Source organism: Thunnus thynnus, chromosome 5 (assembly GCF_963924715.1).
Source record: "Thunnus thynnus chromosome 5, fThuThy2.1, whole genome shotgun sequence".
NCBI classification, from domain to species: Eukaryota; Metazoa; Chordata; class Actinopteri; order Scombriformes; family Scombridae; genus Thunnus; species Thunnus thynnus.
The window spans coordinates 18,911,930-18,927,031 of record NC_089521.1 but is presented as its reverse complement, the minus strand read 5'-3'; the positions used below and the strand labels follow the sequence as shown (position 1 = coordinate 18,927,031).

The window sequence follows — 15,102 nt, the reverse complement described above, 5'->3', positions numbered from 1 at the left end:
GATGAACCTCTTGTTGGCTGTGCTTTTTTTTTTTTTTTTTACTGATATTAACTTTATCATGAGGATTGAATTCTAAAAATGAATACTGAGAAAATTGGATGAACTATTCCTGTAATTCTACACAGACACAATTTATGGCAATATAGTGTATCCACACAGGCATCAAGTCTTAAGATAAAATGTAATAAAGACAGACAACTTCAGTATTTTCCATAATTTAATTCATTATAAAATCTCTTTTTACAATACAAAAATGGAAATAAATAATTTCATACATAAATAAACAGATAAGGAAGTACTCAGGTTTATAATGTCACAATGCTAGAAAGAGGCAAATCACAATCACCTAGGAGATAGTCTCTTTTCAGGGTGGACATTTTGTTCACCACTTTAAAGCGAAGGGACCGCTGGCTGAGGTCTTCCTCTGAGATACCATCAAAGAAGAAATCCTCATTGAAGATCGGATTACGGCTCTTTCTGATGACTGTGCTGCGTTGCTTCTGGACTTTCCCAGGAACCAGAGAGAGGCTGACACTGCAGTTGATAATCTTGGGGTCTACAGATAGAGGATAGAGGCCCTCAGTACTTATCAGGCGAACGCGTAGTCTTTGGTTATCCGGGCAGTACTCTGCTGAGAGTCTCAGGCTGCCGTCTTTCCCTATGGGTACCATTCTTTCCTTCATTACCCTCTCTCTGTGCAGAGTCAAGTCCATGGGGAAGATGGTGGGTGGCGCCAGGCTGTAGCTGCTGGGCAGGCCTTCAGCTAACCCCTCTGATGCCCTCCTCATGACATTTGGGCTGTTGTCTGTGGAGCTGCCTTCATCTGTGGATAGGGAATTGTTCCTGGACACCATTGCCTTCCTCATGTTCCTTGACAACAGCAGTTCATGGCTCAGCGCTTTGAAGAGGGAAGACTTGGCAGGGCACCTGGTCAGCAGGGGCGAGCTGAAAGGAGAGGATTCAGTAGAGGAAGTCGTATCACTGTCCAGAGTGGCCTGCCAGTTCAGGGTGTAGCCTCTCGGGGAAAGCTTGGAGGTGAGGGTGTTAAGGCTGAAAGATGAAGGGGAGGAGGAGGGGGAGGTAGAAGGGGACACTTTGGAGCACATGCTGGATCGACTCCTGGGCAGCAGCAGCGGAGAGGAGCCAGGATCCGAGTGGAAGAGAGATTCCTTCCTCCTGGTGTGGGGGCTCTCCAGTAAGGTGCAAAAACCGTAGCAGGTCTGGGCTTTGGCCAGGTGTGGAAGGGACAAAGCAGCCTGGCTCTGGGGATCTGCATTGGTCGTCTCCTCGTCACTGCAGCCATCATAGGGGCTCTCATCCACACTCTCCACCTGGATAATGTGTGGGTTGAGTGGCTCATGGCGTGTCACTTCTGTTTCAGGGCTAGCCCTCTCACAGGGAGACACCTTGATAGCACGTGCAGCTCGGCTGTGCTCCATAATCTTAGTCTCCTGCAGGGATGGGATTGTTGGGGGGATACAGAACTCTGGGATGTTGTCAGGGGTGATGACATTCGGACAGAGGGAAATCCTTTTGGGTTTGTCAGCTTTTTCTCCAAAGATGATGTCGCCAATTTTAAAGCTGAATTCTGCTGATGGGATAGGCAGGTTAGAGCTCTCCATTGACACGAGGATCTTCTCCACCACCCACATGGGTACTCTGGTAGAAATTTGGAAACTCTGTAAAATCAAAAGGGTATACTTATGAATTGCTGCACTGTATCCTGAAATCAAACACACAAATGCAACAGTCTATAAAACTAAATTATTCCATAATATGTAATATCACTAACTTTGCAGGAAGATTTTCTTACCTTATATTATGAAAATATGGGTAATCCACAAGATTTTCCTGGACAGGATAGACCGACAGCTCCAGTTAAAAGATCAAGGTGTTTATGAGAAATCCTGAGGCTCTCTTGACAGCAGATGGAGGTTCTCTCTTGTCAAGACCAGCACATCTGTGGCAGTTTGAGAGACGTAGGCAGTTTAAATTAAGCAGGAAACCAATGAATCTAACACACGCCCCCTGTGCTGCTCTAACAGGATCCTCCCTTTCTCCTTGGCCACTTGTTCCCATGGAAATATCCCAACCACAACAGAGCTCAATGCCCCTGTAGTAGTCGCCGTACTTTTCATAAAGATAAGCTCACTACTTTGAAACGTGAACAGTTGTTTTTAAACAGTTGGCAGGCTTTTAATTCACGGGTTTGTTTTTCCATTTATTTAAATTCTATGGTGTGTCCTAGTTCTGCGAGAATAAACAAGGTGATCTGATAAGATTGATTCTGAACTATTTTAGTATCTTTGAAGTGCCACTGACCTTTAGTGGCTTTAGTGGCTGGCCTCTGGTAGCTTTACCAAGTTTAAAAGAGCTACATGTCAATTGCAGTGCAAACAATGGCTAATACCTTGCAGCTGAAGTCCTTATTGGTTGAAACATCCAGTAGGGATTTTGTTAATTCGTTGAGGTTATAATGTTTCCTCAGAGTCTCTCATTTGTTAGCTTCAACACTGTACAATAATACTGTGTATTATATTTATAATATACATTCAGTATATGATATGATACATTATCACACTCATATTGAATGAAATATTAAATCCTAAGACACTATTTTTATGTTAATGTTGCATTATAACATGACCTGGAAAATCCTAGACATACTTTAGAATATGGCATATACATGCCCTGTAATTCAGCCTGATATATTTGCTGTCTTTAGAATCCTTTTAATGTGACATTTTAAATTACACCTCCTGGGCATGAACAATTGATATCTGCACACTATGATTTTGGATTTATATTGATGAAAGTGTCTGTGGCACTGAGGAAACTAGAAATGTGTTTGTTATTGCTGTAGTAATTAAAATAGTTGGGAGTCGGTGAAATATTAATGTACCAAAAAGTGTGTGCTAGTTGTTATATTGTTTGCCTGTTACTCGCACATAAGTCCTTGTAATGTATTTATTTGAGCCTTTATTTAAACAGGTAGTCTCATTGAGATCAGGATCTCCTTTTCAAGACAGATCCTTGAAGGTTTAGACAAAATCCTTGACGTGCAGGCCTAAGCTCTCTAGCTTATGTCTTTAAAATAGCTTTTAACAACTACAGTTTTGACATCTAAATGAATCCCTAAATTGAGTGGTATACCTGTATATGTGGCTATACACCCAATACAAACACACCTAAACTGAAAAGTGTATCCGTTCATCAACAAACACTTCACCATTACTGAAGAACTATAGTGTTGGTAGGGAAGAATATGATGTGTCTTTGTCACAGATGTGGTTTCTGTAAAGTACATACATATACATACATATTAAAAAAGGACAATGAGAACACTGATTTATTTGTAGCCCACTGTAATTATACTGAGCAGTGCTTCTTGGGTCACACAAATTTATTGAAACGTTATGTCACCCTCTTGTGGCGAGACAAGAAGCAGCCTTGTTAGGGATGATAAATGCGTGACAGAGAGCGGAATTTGTGGTATGCCTGCACTGTACACTGCATAATATACACACGAACCCCCCACCTCCCCCAACACCCCCACCCACCCAAAAAAACACTTGAAATAGACACAAGCAATGCTACTGACAAAAATGTGTTTTTTGCCAGCTTTTTTTTTTTTTTGTCCCTTTGATAGTTTGGTCCTTTGGCTTTCCTTGGCTCTTCATTTCCAAAGTTGTTGAGAGGAAAATGGAAGCATCCTGTTAAAAAGTGCTTCTGTGCACAGGCTAAGGTTCAAGTGGAGTAACTTGGTAACCATGTGTAATCAGGCACCGGAGGACAGAATGATGTCAGCTCTAATTCTATACCAGGAAAGTGTGCTAAAGGAGGGACTTCTCAGAAATGTTTTCCAAAAAAATAATTACATCAGGAAGTCAAGCGCAGATTATGGACACAAATCCTCCTATAATATTTGAATATATGAACTATTAATTATGTATATTGATAAATAATGATAACACTATACACCCACTCTCCTGTCTTCTTTTTTTTTTTTTTAAAGTGGCTCAGCATGTATTTGTATGGATGCTTGTATATCTCCATTAGGGGGCAGTATATGTTCAGTTTAGAAGAGAACAGCAAAACAATTGAGATGATAAAGAGAGAGGTGTTAGTCTGACATTAAATATAATCTAATTATGCTCCAGATTTGTAACTCAGTAAATCCAACCAGAATAATCTCTTCTTCGGGAAAATGGGACATGCTGAATTAGGGTGCATGTTTTTGGAATAAATCATTTAGCTTGCAAAAAAACAAACAAACAAACAAAAAAGATCCTGCATAATAGCCATGCATTACAAAAAAAAATCCTAAATTACATTTTCTGACCTGATGGCATTCATTTGAAATGAACTGCATGGTTATTTTTTGCTGGTTTAAATGTCATCTTCCATGTGCCATTGATCTGGTGAGGTGGGATCAAGCACGGATATAAGGACTGTCCCTCGCTGCTGGTTGGTCTGTTGTACTTCACTGCCCGCATTTTAAAAATAAAATAACCCAGTTATCAAAATCTTCGGTTTGTTCATCTCTGTGGTTGTATACATTACATGACTGTCAGTCTGTGCAATATCGCAGGATCCCTCATCTAAATCAGTAATCTCGAGCCTTTAAATCTATCCTGATCTAGCTACATCTCTATGATTATCAGTGAGCCATGGGTGACTGTGACGCTGCTTCCTTTTTTCGGCGCATAGATATGTGGTCGCTTTTTTTTCCATCTCTCTCCACTGTACGATAAACGAGGAGGGGCTTGATGCCGTGGAGGAGGCAGCCAGGCAGGCTGAGCTGACCCGCTTGTGGTGTGTGTCGCCTCTCGCCTACATCCAAGTCAGCTCGCATGCATTAACGAGTGACAGACATCAGGTAGGATTTCACCTTTATTTTTTCTTACATGTTTTCCTGTGTGTCTCGGTGCCTGGCGCGGTTGTTCAAGGTGCTGCTCCCAAAAAACGAGCTCACTACAGGGTGGCGGACCGCTCGATGTTGGCTCAGCAGAAGCGCTGGAAACATTTCATATTAACAGCCTGCAGACGACCTATTCACATGATTTGTGTGTTTCAGCCTCACCATCCCCTCGCTCTTCTCTGGATGTAACATCAGTCGATTTGCTTCATCTGGTGCGTTATTATAAGCTTGTCAAATCTATTTCTTCGCCTAATAATGTGACTATGGCTGCTTTTGACATTGACAGATAAGAAGTGATGAGATGAGAATATTTATCTGACCTACTTGTTTGGCGATGTTTAATGTTTAGACTTGCCGAATTTCGTGCTCTCAAGTAGGTTATATAGGAAACTAATGCTGCTCAGCTCCAGCATCCTTCCTGCTGTGTAAAGAAATGTGCTGTACAGTAACTTGGACTTGACCTGAATGTTATCTGGATCGGCTCAACATCAAAGCTGACATTGACAGTATGAGGCTGTGCAGGGATGCAACCACTGATGATTTACAGTACTGTAGGTTGACAAAAATGTGGGCGGAATAAGCAGAGGATAGTCTATAATGGTCTGTTTGCTCAAGTTTGTTAAGACTGTTAGAGCTTACAAGCCAAGTAATCCTTCTCTCTAGTGATAAAAATGTGCTATTTTATGGATCCCAGTAGGAAAATTCCTTTTTTAAATTTTTTTTTGATAACGGACACCTGCCTGCCCGCAGAGGTCAGGGTGCATGCTCACCTTGCTGTGATGGTGAATCTTTCTTTAAGACACCAGCAGAGAGGATGAACTTCCTCTGATTGAAGGGCATGTCTTCTCAACCACTAGGTCATCCTGCTGCCTCATACAGATGCTTATGTGCTGCACTTGTGAGTGAAGAGATATTTTATGAGCTGTGCATATGATTATGTCGCACAGGTAAAGGGCAGTAAATGTTAGTGTGACTGTGGGGTGAAGGGGCCACACGGTAAACCCCCCCTCCTTTCATGGTTGGTTTTAGATTCATTGCTGTTTGTGGAACAAATGTGTGAGTGTTGGGCTTACTTGCTCTGCCAAATCATATTAGCTACATGTACTGTACATCCGCCTCTTTTGACGAAGCTTTTTGGCTGCTATGACCAACTGCTTGAAAAATGTCTCCCCGCCCCTTCTACAATACAGACCAGCTGAGCCTTTATTATGAGCGGCACCGTGGGTATTAAGGGTCAATTCAAGGATACTCACGCTGAGAGGGGGGTTTCGAACTGATACTGGAAAGAGTGACATGTTTTACCTTAGTGATGTAACCAGAAAAGTCAAGCTGTATCAGCATGATGCAGACAGCTGTTATTGTGGGATAGCTTTATACAGTAAACCTCTGACGGAGCTGGAGGCTAGATCTCATCTGGGAGTACACATTCTAAAACTGCACTCCCTCGTGGTACTGTAAGGCACTAGTGTGAGTGCACGATAAAAGCATCCACCAACCCACACTACAGGAAATGGTATATGAGCTCCTCAGTAGCATATTCAAGGTGGATCTGATTCAAAACCATTTTTTGCATTTTTCCGTGTGACATGTTGCGAAATGAATTTGTATCATTTCTTCATAGTATCTCTATGTATCAGTAAATGCTAGATGGCTGCATCCTGGTTTGACATGTTCAGTCTTTCTGAAAAGTGTACAGTCCATACTACCAGTGTTTCTAAGCTAAATAGGGCTCACAGCAAATTGCAAAACCTTCCTAGAAATAGCAAAGCCATGAAATTCTTCTGACAAACCTTAATACCAACATGTTTTGATTCATATTTTCAGCACTTTATCAACAATCTATATAATAACAAGATGACGACTTGCACATTTTTTTACAATTTTCAGTTATGTCAGCATATTTTCAAAGAATGTAAGCAATAGATTTTGCAGATCGGCAGAATGTGCCAATAGAGAATAATCTCGAGATTATAGTGCTGAAGGGTTTTACGAATCGTAAATACCTTTTTCCTATAATGGAATTGAGCTGGATTGTCTGTAGGATTAATGTATTTATGTTTGGAGTAGCCATAACAGACATGCTCATTGAGTGCGCATATACTGTATGTGTTTGTTTTTGTATATGGATGGGAGCAGTGTTTGCACTAGTAAGAACAAATAACACCGCACATTCAGAAATCTCATTTTGTGGAAATACTGAAGCTATGTAAATCTCAGCAGTGGTAGATCGCACCTGTTGGCTCACGACATGAACCCTATGCTTGCCCAGGTTTTAAACAGAGTGAAAGACCTTCCAAGTTTGAGCATCTACAGTGAACATTGTACACTTTCCAACAACACAGTAAACAGATATAATTAGATCACAGCACCACCAATGTCACAAGCTCACATGCAGCATGCATCTGCCAGCGGCAACTGATAAAGGCTTTCTGTTCCATCAAACAAAACACTAGATGCTATTCACAAGACCCAAGGTTATAAGAGCAATGTTAGCCAGTTTGTAAGTTTGTGTCCAAAGAAATAAGAAAAGTTTGAAACTTACAACATGAAAAGTAGCATTGATGTGTAGTTATCATCAGCTTTCTGCGATTCCTCTTCTCTAAGCTGGGGAAACATTCAATACTGCAATTTCAGCTTGCAGTGGTAATTAAAACCAAGCACTTTTTAAATGGTGCCTTTTTCCCACTCATTGCCAACTACTGAAGAGGCTATTACCACAGTTACTGTGTATTATGGGAAGCTATTAAGGGTATCTCTGCTGTTACAACTTTAGTTCACTCTCTTAGCTCGCCGCCTCATTTTCTGGGAGTCACAAGACTCAAACAAAGTCTTGTCGTGAAGGGCTTTTAGTCAGTGCTCATTCAAATTTTGCAATCTTCAAGCTGTTCCATAAATAACAAGAACAAGGTCACACATCCCCAAGCAAGTATTTTGATCCACAACTTGTTGAGTGTTGAGAACAAGCAATTGTTTAAGACAAGGCCTCAACTGTATTTCCGTGCTGTTCATTAGAAAGTGACTTTCCTCTCAGCTGTTGCAGTTGCTCCGTCATCAGGAATACATTCCTGGTCGGAATTCCCCAGGAAATGTTCAGTTGGAGGGTGGGAAGTCAGGGTTTTGAGAGTCACTGGAGAGTGTGATTGTTGAACCAAATTTAATGCAATAGTGTGTAGGAGGTGGGAAGTAAAACACACCCCATGCTGTTGCTGTGACCCAGCCTTTGTGTTTCGTGTTTACCAGTGAAATAGATCTCTCCTATGTATTTTCTCACTGTGATCACAGCCTCTTTAAGGCTTGGCTCACCTCCAGCTCTTTCTTTATAGAACAAGAGTTAGATGTATAAGTTGGCTGCCATTCGCACTCCTCCACTACTACATCAATCTGAATTCATAGTTTCCTGTGTATTTCCCAACAGATGAATGGGGCAGGCAGTCAATACGTGAGAGCAATAATGCAGATGGGCCATATTTTAATACTTGACCACGTTCCCAAAATGCCTTCAGATGTGAAGAGTGGTTGATCTCACTTGTAATTAAAGCTTGTAGTTGGATCAGATTAAATTGGCTGCACGCTTGATTAATAATCATTGGTCATTACATCAATATACTCAGTATCAGTACATCCACAGGTTGTTGATCCTGAAATATGTGTCAGTTTAATATATTACAGTTTGTTTGTTTTTTTACACAGAGAATTGCTAATAATATCTCAATATAATATCAAGCAATATAAATGTATACATTTTTGTTGTGAAAGGTAGAAAGTAGTTAATTATTATTCTTTTTTTTCCCATTTGTGATCAGAAAGACAAATATCAGCTGCCATACACACAGGACATTGTATGTATTATTATTATAATTTTTTGCATAAAGAAATAGAATAGAATATGTGATATCATGTCGAACACAATCCCTTCAAAAGCTGGCAGTGGTACTTACCATGTATTTACTGTACATGTGGTCTAAACTGACTGTGCTAGTGATGCGTAAGCAGACTCCAGAAGTAGGTCAGTAGATGCAGGCATGGTGTGGTTCAGGTCAACCGCAGTGGCACAGCCTGTGGCACTTTTCATCAGCAGGTCAAAAGAGATGCCAGTTTGAGCTAGCAGACGACAGGTTTGACTTCACTGTCATGCACGTAGAACATGGTCCCAAACTGTGTTAGCGGCATAAAAGAAAAGACTTGTGATCTGAGGGTTCCCTGAGCACCAGCTGTCAGCTAAAGGAAAGCTGTCTACTTACCTTTGGCTGCCTGGCTGCTTTTAGATATGAATGTTAGTAAATTTAGGTACATTTTGTCAGTTGTGGTTAATTTAATTGAGATGTTTTTTCCCTAACTTTTTTTTTGTATATGTGTGTGTTTTGAGGTAAGGCTATTTTATTGAAGTTTAATTTAACAGTGAGCGAGCATCTGATGAAAGCGTCAGTATTTGTGTTTTAAATAGCATGCTCTTGTTCAAATAGCGTAAATTACTCTATTACCAATGAGTTGCACTTTTCAACTGTCAGTGGGTAGGGGTGCAATTAAGGCGAGTTAATTTTGTTAGAACCAGAGTCTTTGTAGATTTAAATAAAACATCTCTGTTTTGGTGCTGCAGAAAAACACTGGAATGATCAGGAACATGACCCACTATGCCTGAAGCAAACTGATTATCAGTGGTAAAGATCATGTGATACCTGTGCTAAAGATCATGTGATATATAGCCTTCTCTGAAAAGGGGTGGCTGAACTAATGCTCTTTTGTCTCTGACATGTTTGTTCCCTGTATCACGAGTTTGAATGAAAACTATTAAGAATTCATTTAGGCAGTGGATTGCATTTGGAGCTGATGTGTGCTGTTCTGTTTATGTCAATATTTTCCCGTCTGTTCTTTCTTTGCAAACTGCTGCTGCGGGTCTTAATAGTCACAGAATCCACAGAACATAGTTAATCTACCTGGTAGTATTTGTTCAGTTATAATGGGTTCTTGTGCCCAGTGAATACACACCATGTTGTAACTTGCCCGGCTTCGTTTTACGCTATTGTAGGTACTAGTGCTCAGAGCATCTATTTGTTGAATATTGTATTTGAGGTTACACTCAACAGAAGAATGAGGACTTACAATTCTTGTGAATTCAGTGTCTTCTGAATTGCTGCATTATGATCCATAGGAAGAACTATTCTACATACATACAATACACTGTATGTGAGTCAATACACTGTATGTAATGTTGAGAGCTTTAGTATACTATGCAGTTCTCCTTTTGGGAGTGTTCTTTGTGCCCAGAGTCACAAAGGAAGCACATTAGAGGCGTTCACTCAAAGGATCTGATGGTTTTGCCCCCTTCATCAGCATTCTGAGTGTTTTTCACTAGCAGGGGGTCTCCCAGGAACGCCACAGGAGTCAGAGGTCAATGACAGTGGGGCAGAGATCCTAGCGGTTCGAGCTGCTTGCGATCGATCAGCATCAATGATACATCACAGCCAAATACAGCTGAGTGGTAGGGGTCCTCCACCACAGTACAGTTAAGAGAATCACTCGATGACATGATGAACTTTTTTTTTTTACACCTATGACACAATTGTTTAACTCACTGACAAAAATCAAAGAGCAGCGTTTGAAGTGTAACTTGCCTTTGAGGTTGAGGTTGAGAGGTTTAAACATTTTTCAAACAGAAGGAGCAAAGGCTAGCTGCACTGGGAAGCAAGATGGAAAAACCTAGAGATAAAGTAAACAAAATGATATTGCTGTTGAATGGCACCATTGATCTTGTTTTAGGGAGAATTGACAAGGCTGTAGTCTCACATCAAGGTTAATTGAGGGCCATCAGGCCTTTTGTGTGCACAGCAGCTGTCAGGGTGTTTTCATGACTGCACGGGGAAAAGGACTCTCCTGTCTGAAGAGTAACACTGAAATTACTGCTATCCTCTGCTCTGATCCTCTGCAGGCTGTGAGGGTTGCTGACCGAGCGAGAACTCTCTGTGTCTTTCTTACTCTCTCTTTCTCTCTCTCTTCTGGCTCAGGGCTGTGTAGTGTCAGCACCTTGAGTCTCAAAGAAGAACCGTGGACTGGTCTGACACGCTCTCGTCCAAATGATTTTATATTGGCCCGGCGGAAGCGCATTTAGCAGCTGAAAGCTTTACTGTATAAGTGATTGTGTTACTTTAGCCCTGTATATTCAGCTCATCAGCAGTGCAGTGACCTTGCGTTGAGGGCAAAGGGACTCTCTGGTTACTCTCAGTGGATCGCAATATCTAGAATTACATTCATCGCTCTGTTTTTGGAGATGGAATGATAAATTTGACTTATGGAAGAGTCAATGGCATAATTTGTAGTGGTACTCTTCAAAGAGTGAACATTTTGAACCTGGATCACATTTTGTGTGAAAACTGTACGTGAAAGAGCTAGTACATCCCATATTCATCTCTCTTTTTTGTACCAAAGCGTAGGCCTGACCTCAACAGAGCTAGAAGAAGAGTGAATAATGGACTTAATTCAGCACATGAATGTCTGCTGAATGTATAAATAGGCAATTGCTGCCAACAGCCATATAACACCTTTATAACATGATAATATGTTGTGTTCCTTCCATGGCCAAAAAAAAAAAAATTTGAATAAAATGGTTTTTTATTTAGCAGCTCTGCTGTGAGAGAGCCTACACCACTGAGAACACAAGACCTGCAAGACCTCCACATTGAACTATAGCTCGTAGATACACTTTTTAACATCTGTTCATTTTAGAACTGTTACATTCATCTGACCTTGTAAATGTGTTGACCTAACCTTAGTTGTTATGCTGATCCCCTAGGTCAAGTGCCACGTAAATGCTAAATGGTTGCCATGGGAATAAGGTCACCTGGCATGATGGCACAAAATCATTAGCAGAGGAGGAGATTTTAATTCAAGTCAGACATTAGTTATACGGAATCCTGACGTTTCATACTGTAACCTTGTTTGTTGGTGGGCTGTCGTTCTTAGAGCTGGACGAGAGCTGAATATAAATGTTGATGTTCTTCAGAATCTGCATTGTCTGGCAAATCAGAACTGATGAGCTGATTGAGTGTGTATTCAATTTCCTGTTACCATGTTAGCCGCCACTAAAGTGGGGGAGAAATCAACATCCTCTTGAAGCAGATTCTAATATAACCGCTTGTCTCTCTGTATATATATTATTTTTTATACTATCATTCCATCTAAACACACAGGCCTGTTAGTGACATTGCATGACATCTAACTCTGTCAGGAACGCCTTCTGGATCTTGTATGATTTTGTCTATAATGACACTGAAAAGAATTAGTATAACATTTACAGTATAGTTATAAGCATGCAATCAGCTCTTGTACAGTATAACATAGGGCTCATCATGTCATCTGACCTCTACAGGGTAGGAAAGAAAGAGACTCCAGGATAATGGTATCATCATATCATGTGTACATATTTGATTGTTTACCTTCCATTATGCTCTCTAATTTCTCCCCCTTGGCTATTCTTTTGTGACATTGGTTCAACCTGCTTGAGAACACATGTGGTACAGCAAAACAGTCATTCATTGCATTAATCATGTTATTTATAGAGGTGTTGTTCAAATTTAACCCCACAGCTCTTAGTCATGTCCTCAAAGTCAGAGTTCATTGCTTTGATGATGCCCTGCTTGTTCAATACAGCACAACATGAATGGAGAGGGTTCTATGTAAGATGAGACATCTAGAAAATGCTCTAAATAGATCATCTATTATATCTCTATGCATGTGCTTGCATGTTGTCAGCAGACAGCTTCTGCAGCACTCAAGCTTTAAGAATAGCTCCTTTTCATTTTGTGAAAGCATCAATGCGGGACTGTTTATAACTGTATTCAATATTAATTGGATAAAGCAGTGGCTTCTTGGTATGTAACGGCACAGTAGCTTTGATTCCAAGCCCTATAGTAATGCTGTATGGACGAATAGAGACATATAGAGGTGAGGTTAAATCTAAAGGGAATATTCTGTTCCCAGTGGAACAGGTATATTAAAGGTTAATCATGACGTTTAGAGTTATGCAAGCATACCATTAAAATTTGGCATTATGTGTAATGTGGGCATCTCAAGGCACCTTGAAGCACATCATCACGTTCTTCAAGCTGAAAATGTTCAGTTGTGATCACAGTGGTTGAAGTGTTGCTGGCACTGGCAGATTTGTTAACATCCTTATGAAATACTGAAGCATTTGTCATATTTTTGTCAATGTGGTTGTGATAGGTGAAGAGCATGCTGTTGATTTGGATTACTGAAGAAACTGTTCAGTCACATAGAACCTAATTCCATGGCATTTGAGGATGACTTTGAGGCCTAGCAAACATGGATCAGAGCATTTCATCTCTTTTCTGTCACACGAAGAAAGACACAGGACACACACACTGTCTTTCTAGCTTCTCTACTGTATGTTTATTGTGAACTTCAAGAATTCACATTTACAATTTCAAGAATATATTGAGGCATACACTATGTGCTTTTGGACAAGAAATGCTACAGTCTCAACAAACCTGCTTCACTGAATTAGAGTTATCATATCTGAGCATGCTACAGTACTCATCCTTGTCATCAATAGAAGGCTCTTGTACAATAAGCGCTCTTTGCTTTCATCAAGAAAACATCAACACATACTGATAGATGCATGTGCTGTTCCAGATATTTCTAAGAGAATATATCATGCAAAAAAAAAAAAAAAAATCTGAGAGACAGCAATCAACAACACAAGGCCTAGGCAGAGAAATGCATTTTATATGATCTAATCTTGGAAAAGTGTTGACGTTGCAGACATGTATCTTTTCCTCGCCCAAATGGAGATGCTGTGTATAAGTTTAGTATGATATGGTGTTAATTTCTTGCCACCAATACCATCTGTTCAGTCCACTATATGGCAGCTGTTTGCTTCTCTCTCCATCGAGTCTTCAGTTTCCTCAGACAAGGAGATTGATGGACCAGCCAGTGCAATGCAGCCAATGGAAATTGACTGCCCACCCGCAGTGGACATGCTACCCCTGCTAGGTTATACCCACAAGATGACACCATCTCCCGCCAGTCTGGCCAGGACGGTGTCACATAACAGAGCCAGGTGTGTGTGCCAGCCTGGGGTCAAGGGTCACCCTAGTACTAATGACTAAGACTGGCGACCCTCTCTTTGAAAACAGTGTGAAGTGGCTGATGTGCAGCGTGATGCCTCTGGTAATTCTTCATTTCCTCTGATTTGTGTCTGCTGTGTCTCATTCATTATCCATGCTTTCTGCCCTTTTCATAATCCAAAATCAAATGTAGTGCTGCCACATGTGGGATTATTGGTGCTGTTATTTAATGACTGTCAGGATCCCTGGCATTTATTTATGATCTACGGTCTATGTGAAGAGCTCATACTGGGAAACATGCACTATATTTACAGTTTGATTTGATTTCTCTGTGCCTGGGAAAAGGCTGTCATAAATTACAAGAATCTCATGGAGTGAGGCGCTGTGAAGCTTTATAAATTCCCCACTGGGAGGAAGGACAAAGAGACAGCGGAGGAGGCTGTGCTCTGAAAGGGCGATCTGTATGCAACTTCTGTGGGAGACAGCATCCTCGACACATGGCACAAGCTCAGAGGCATTGCTTAGAATGTGGCTGGCTTGTCATGTAAGGCGGCTTGCTCTGCTCTCTTTTAGCCTCAGCCTACGAGCCCTCCTTGTTCAGCCACTCTTTGTGTGTTTTTCAAGATTGCTAAGGGTATTTTAGGAAGAACTGCCTGGTGTTGCGATTACAGATATTCCTAGGTTTATTTATTCCCACCAGTCTTTTAGTGAGTGAGACTATCTTTAATTCAAACCAACAGCACTAATGATGTGTTGCCAATATCTTCTTTGCATACACCAGGCCTGCACATCCTGGATGTCTCAATGAGATGGATCTGTCTGCCTCGCTTTGGTGCAGAACCGTGGGACTAATTGAATTACACAACCCCCTCCGTAGCTTCTCTGTCCCATGGGAGTGTACAACTAATCACTTGGAATCTCTGTTTTTCAGAAATGGGGAGGGGCGGGTATATCAATGGTTGTCCTGTGAGCAACCAACTGTATAGCCTCTGTCATTTGCGTTTCCATAACATCTCCATAGCTACCGTAGGATTCGCTGTCGTCACTCCAGAAGGTTCTTAACCTATTGACCTCTTAAGGCTGTGGTGCTGCCACAGCTGG

At 41.0% G+C, this 15,102-nt stretch overlaps 2 protein-coding genes across 6 annotated transcripts in view; one reads left to right on the top strand and one right to left on the bottom strand.

Annotated features, from left to right (window-relative positions):
• Positions 1–204: 204 nt before the first annotated feature.
• On the bottom strand, positions 205–1,980 carry c2cd4a (C2 calcium dependent domain containing 4A). Its single transcript, XM_067591113.1, has 2 exons — positions 1,814–1,980; positions 205–1,679 (listed from the first exon to the last, which is right to left on the bottom strand). The coding sequence occupies exon 2, from the start codon at positions 1,650–1,652 to the stop codon at positions 306–308; it is 1,347 nt and encodes a 448-aa protein (XP_067447214.1). The 5' UTR covers positions 1,653–1,679; positions 1,814–1,980; the 3' UTR covers positions 205–305.
• A 2,749-nt stretch (positions 1,981–4,729) lies between these two features.
• The window catches only part of tln2b (talin 2b), an 85,214-nt gene continuing 74,841 nt past the window's right edge, over positions 4,730–15,102 (top strand). For all 5 annotated transcript variants that reach the window (XM_067589789.1, XM_067589790.1, XM_067589788.1 and 2 more), the window contains exon 1: positions 4,730–4,879. The gene's annotated coding sequence lies outside the window, so the exon portion shown is untranslated. The remainder of the gene's footprint in view (positions 4,880–15,102) is intronic.

What these genes read in the sequence shown, in the direction of transcription:
- c2cd4a (XM_067591113.1), bottom strand. Translation starts at nt 1,652, where the DNA reads ATGTGGGTGGTGGAGAAGATCCTCGTGTCAATGGAGAGCTCTAACCTG.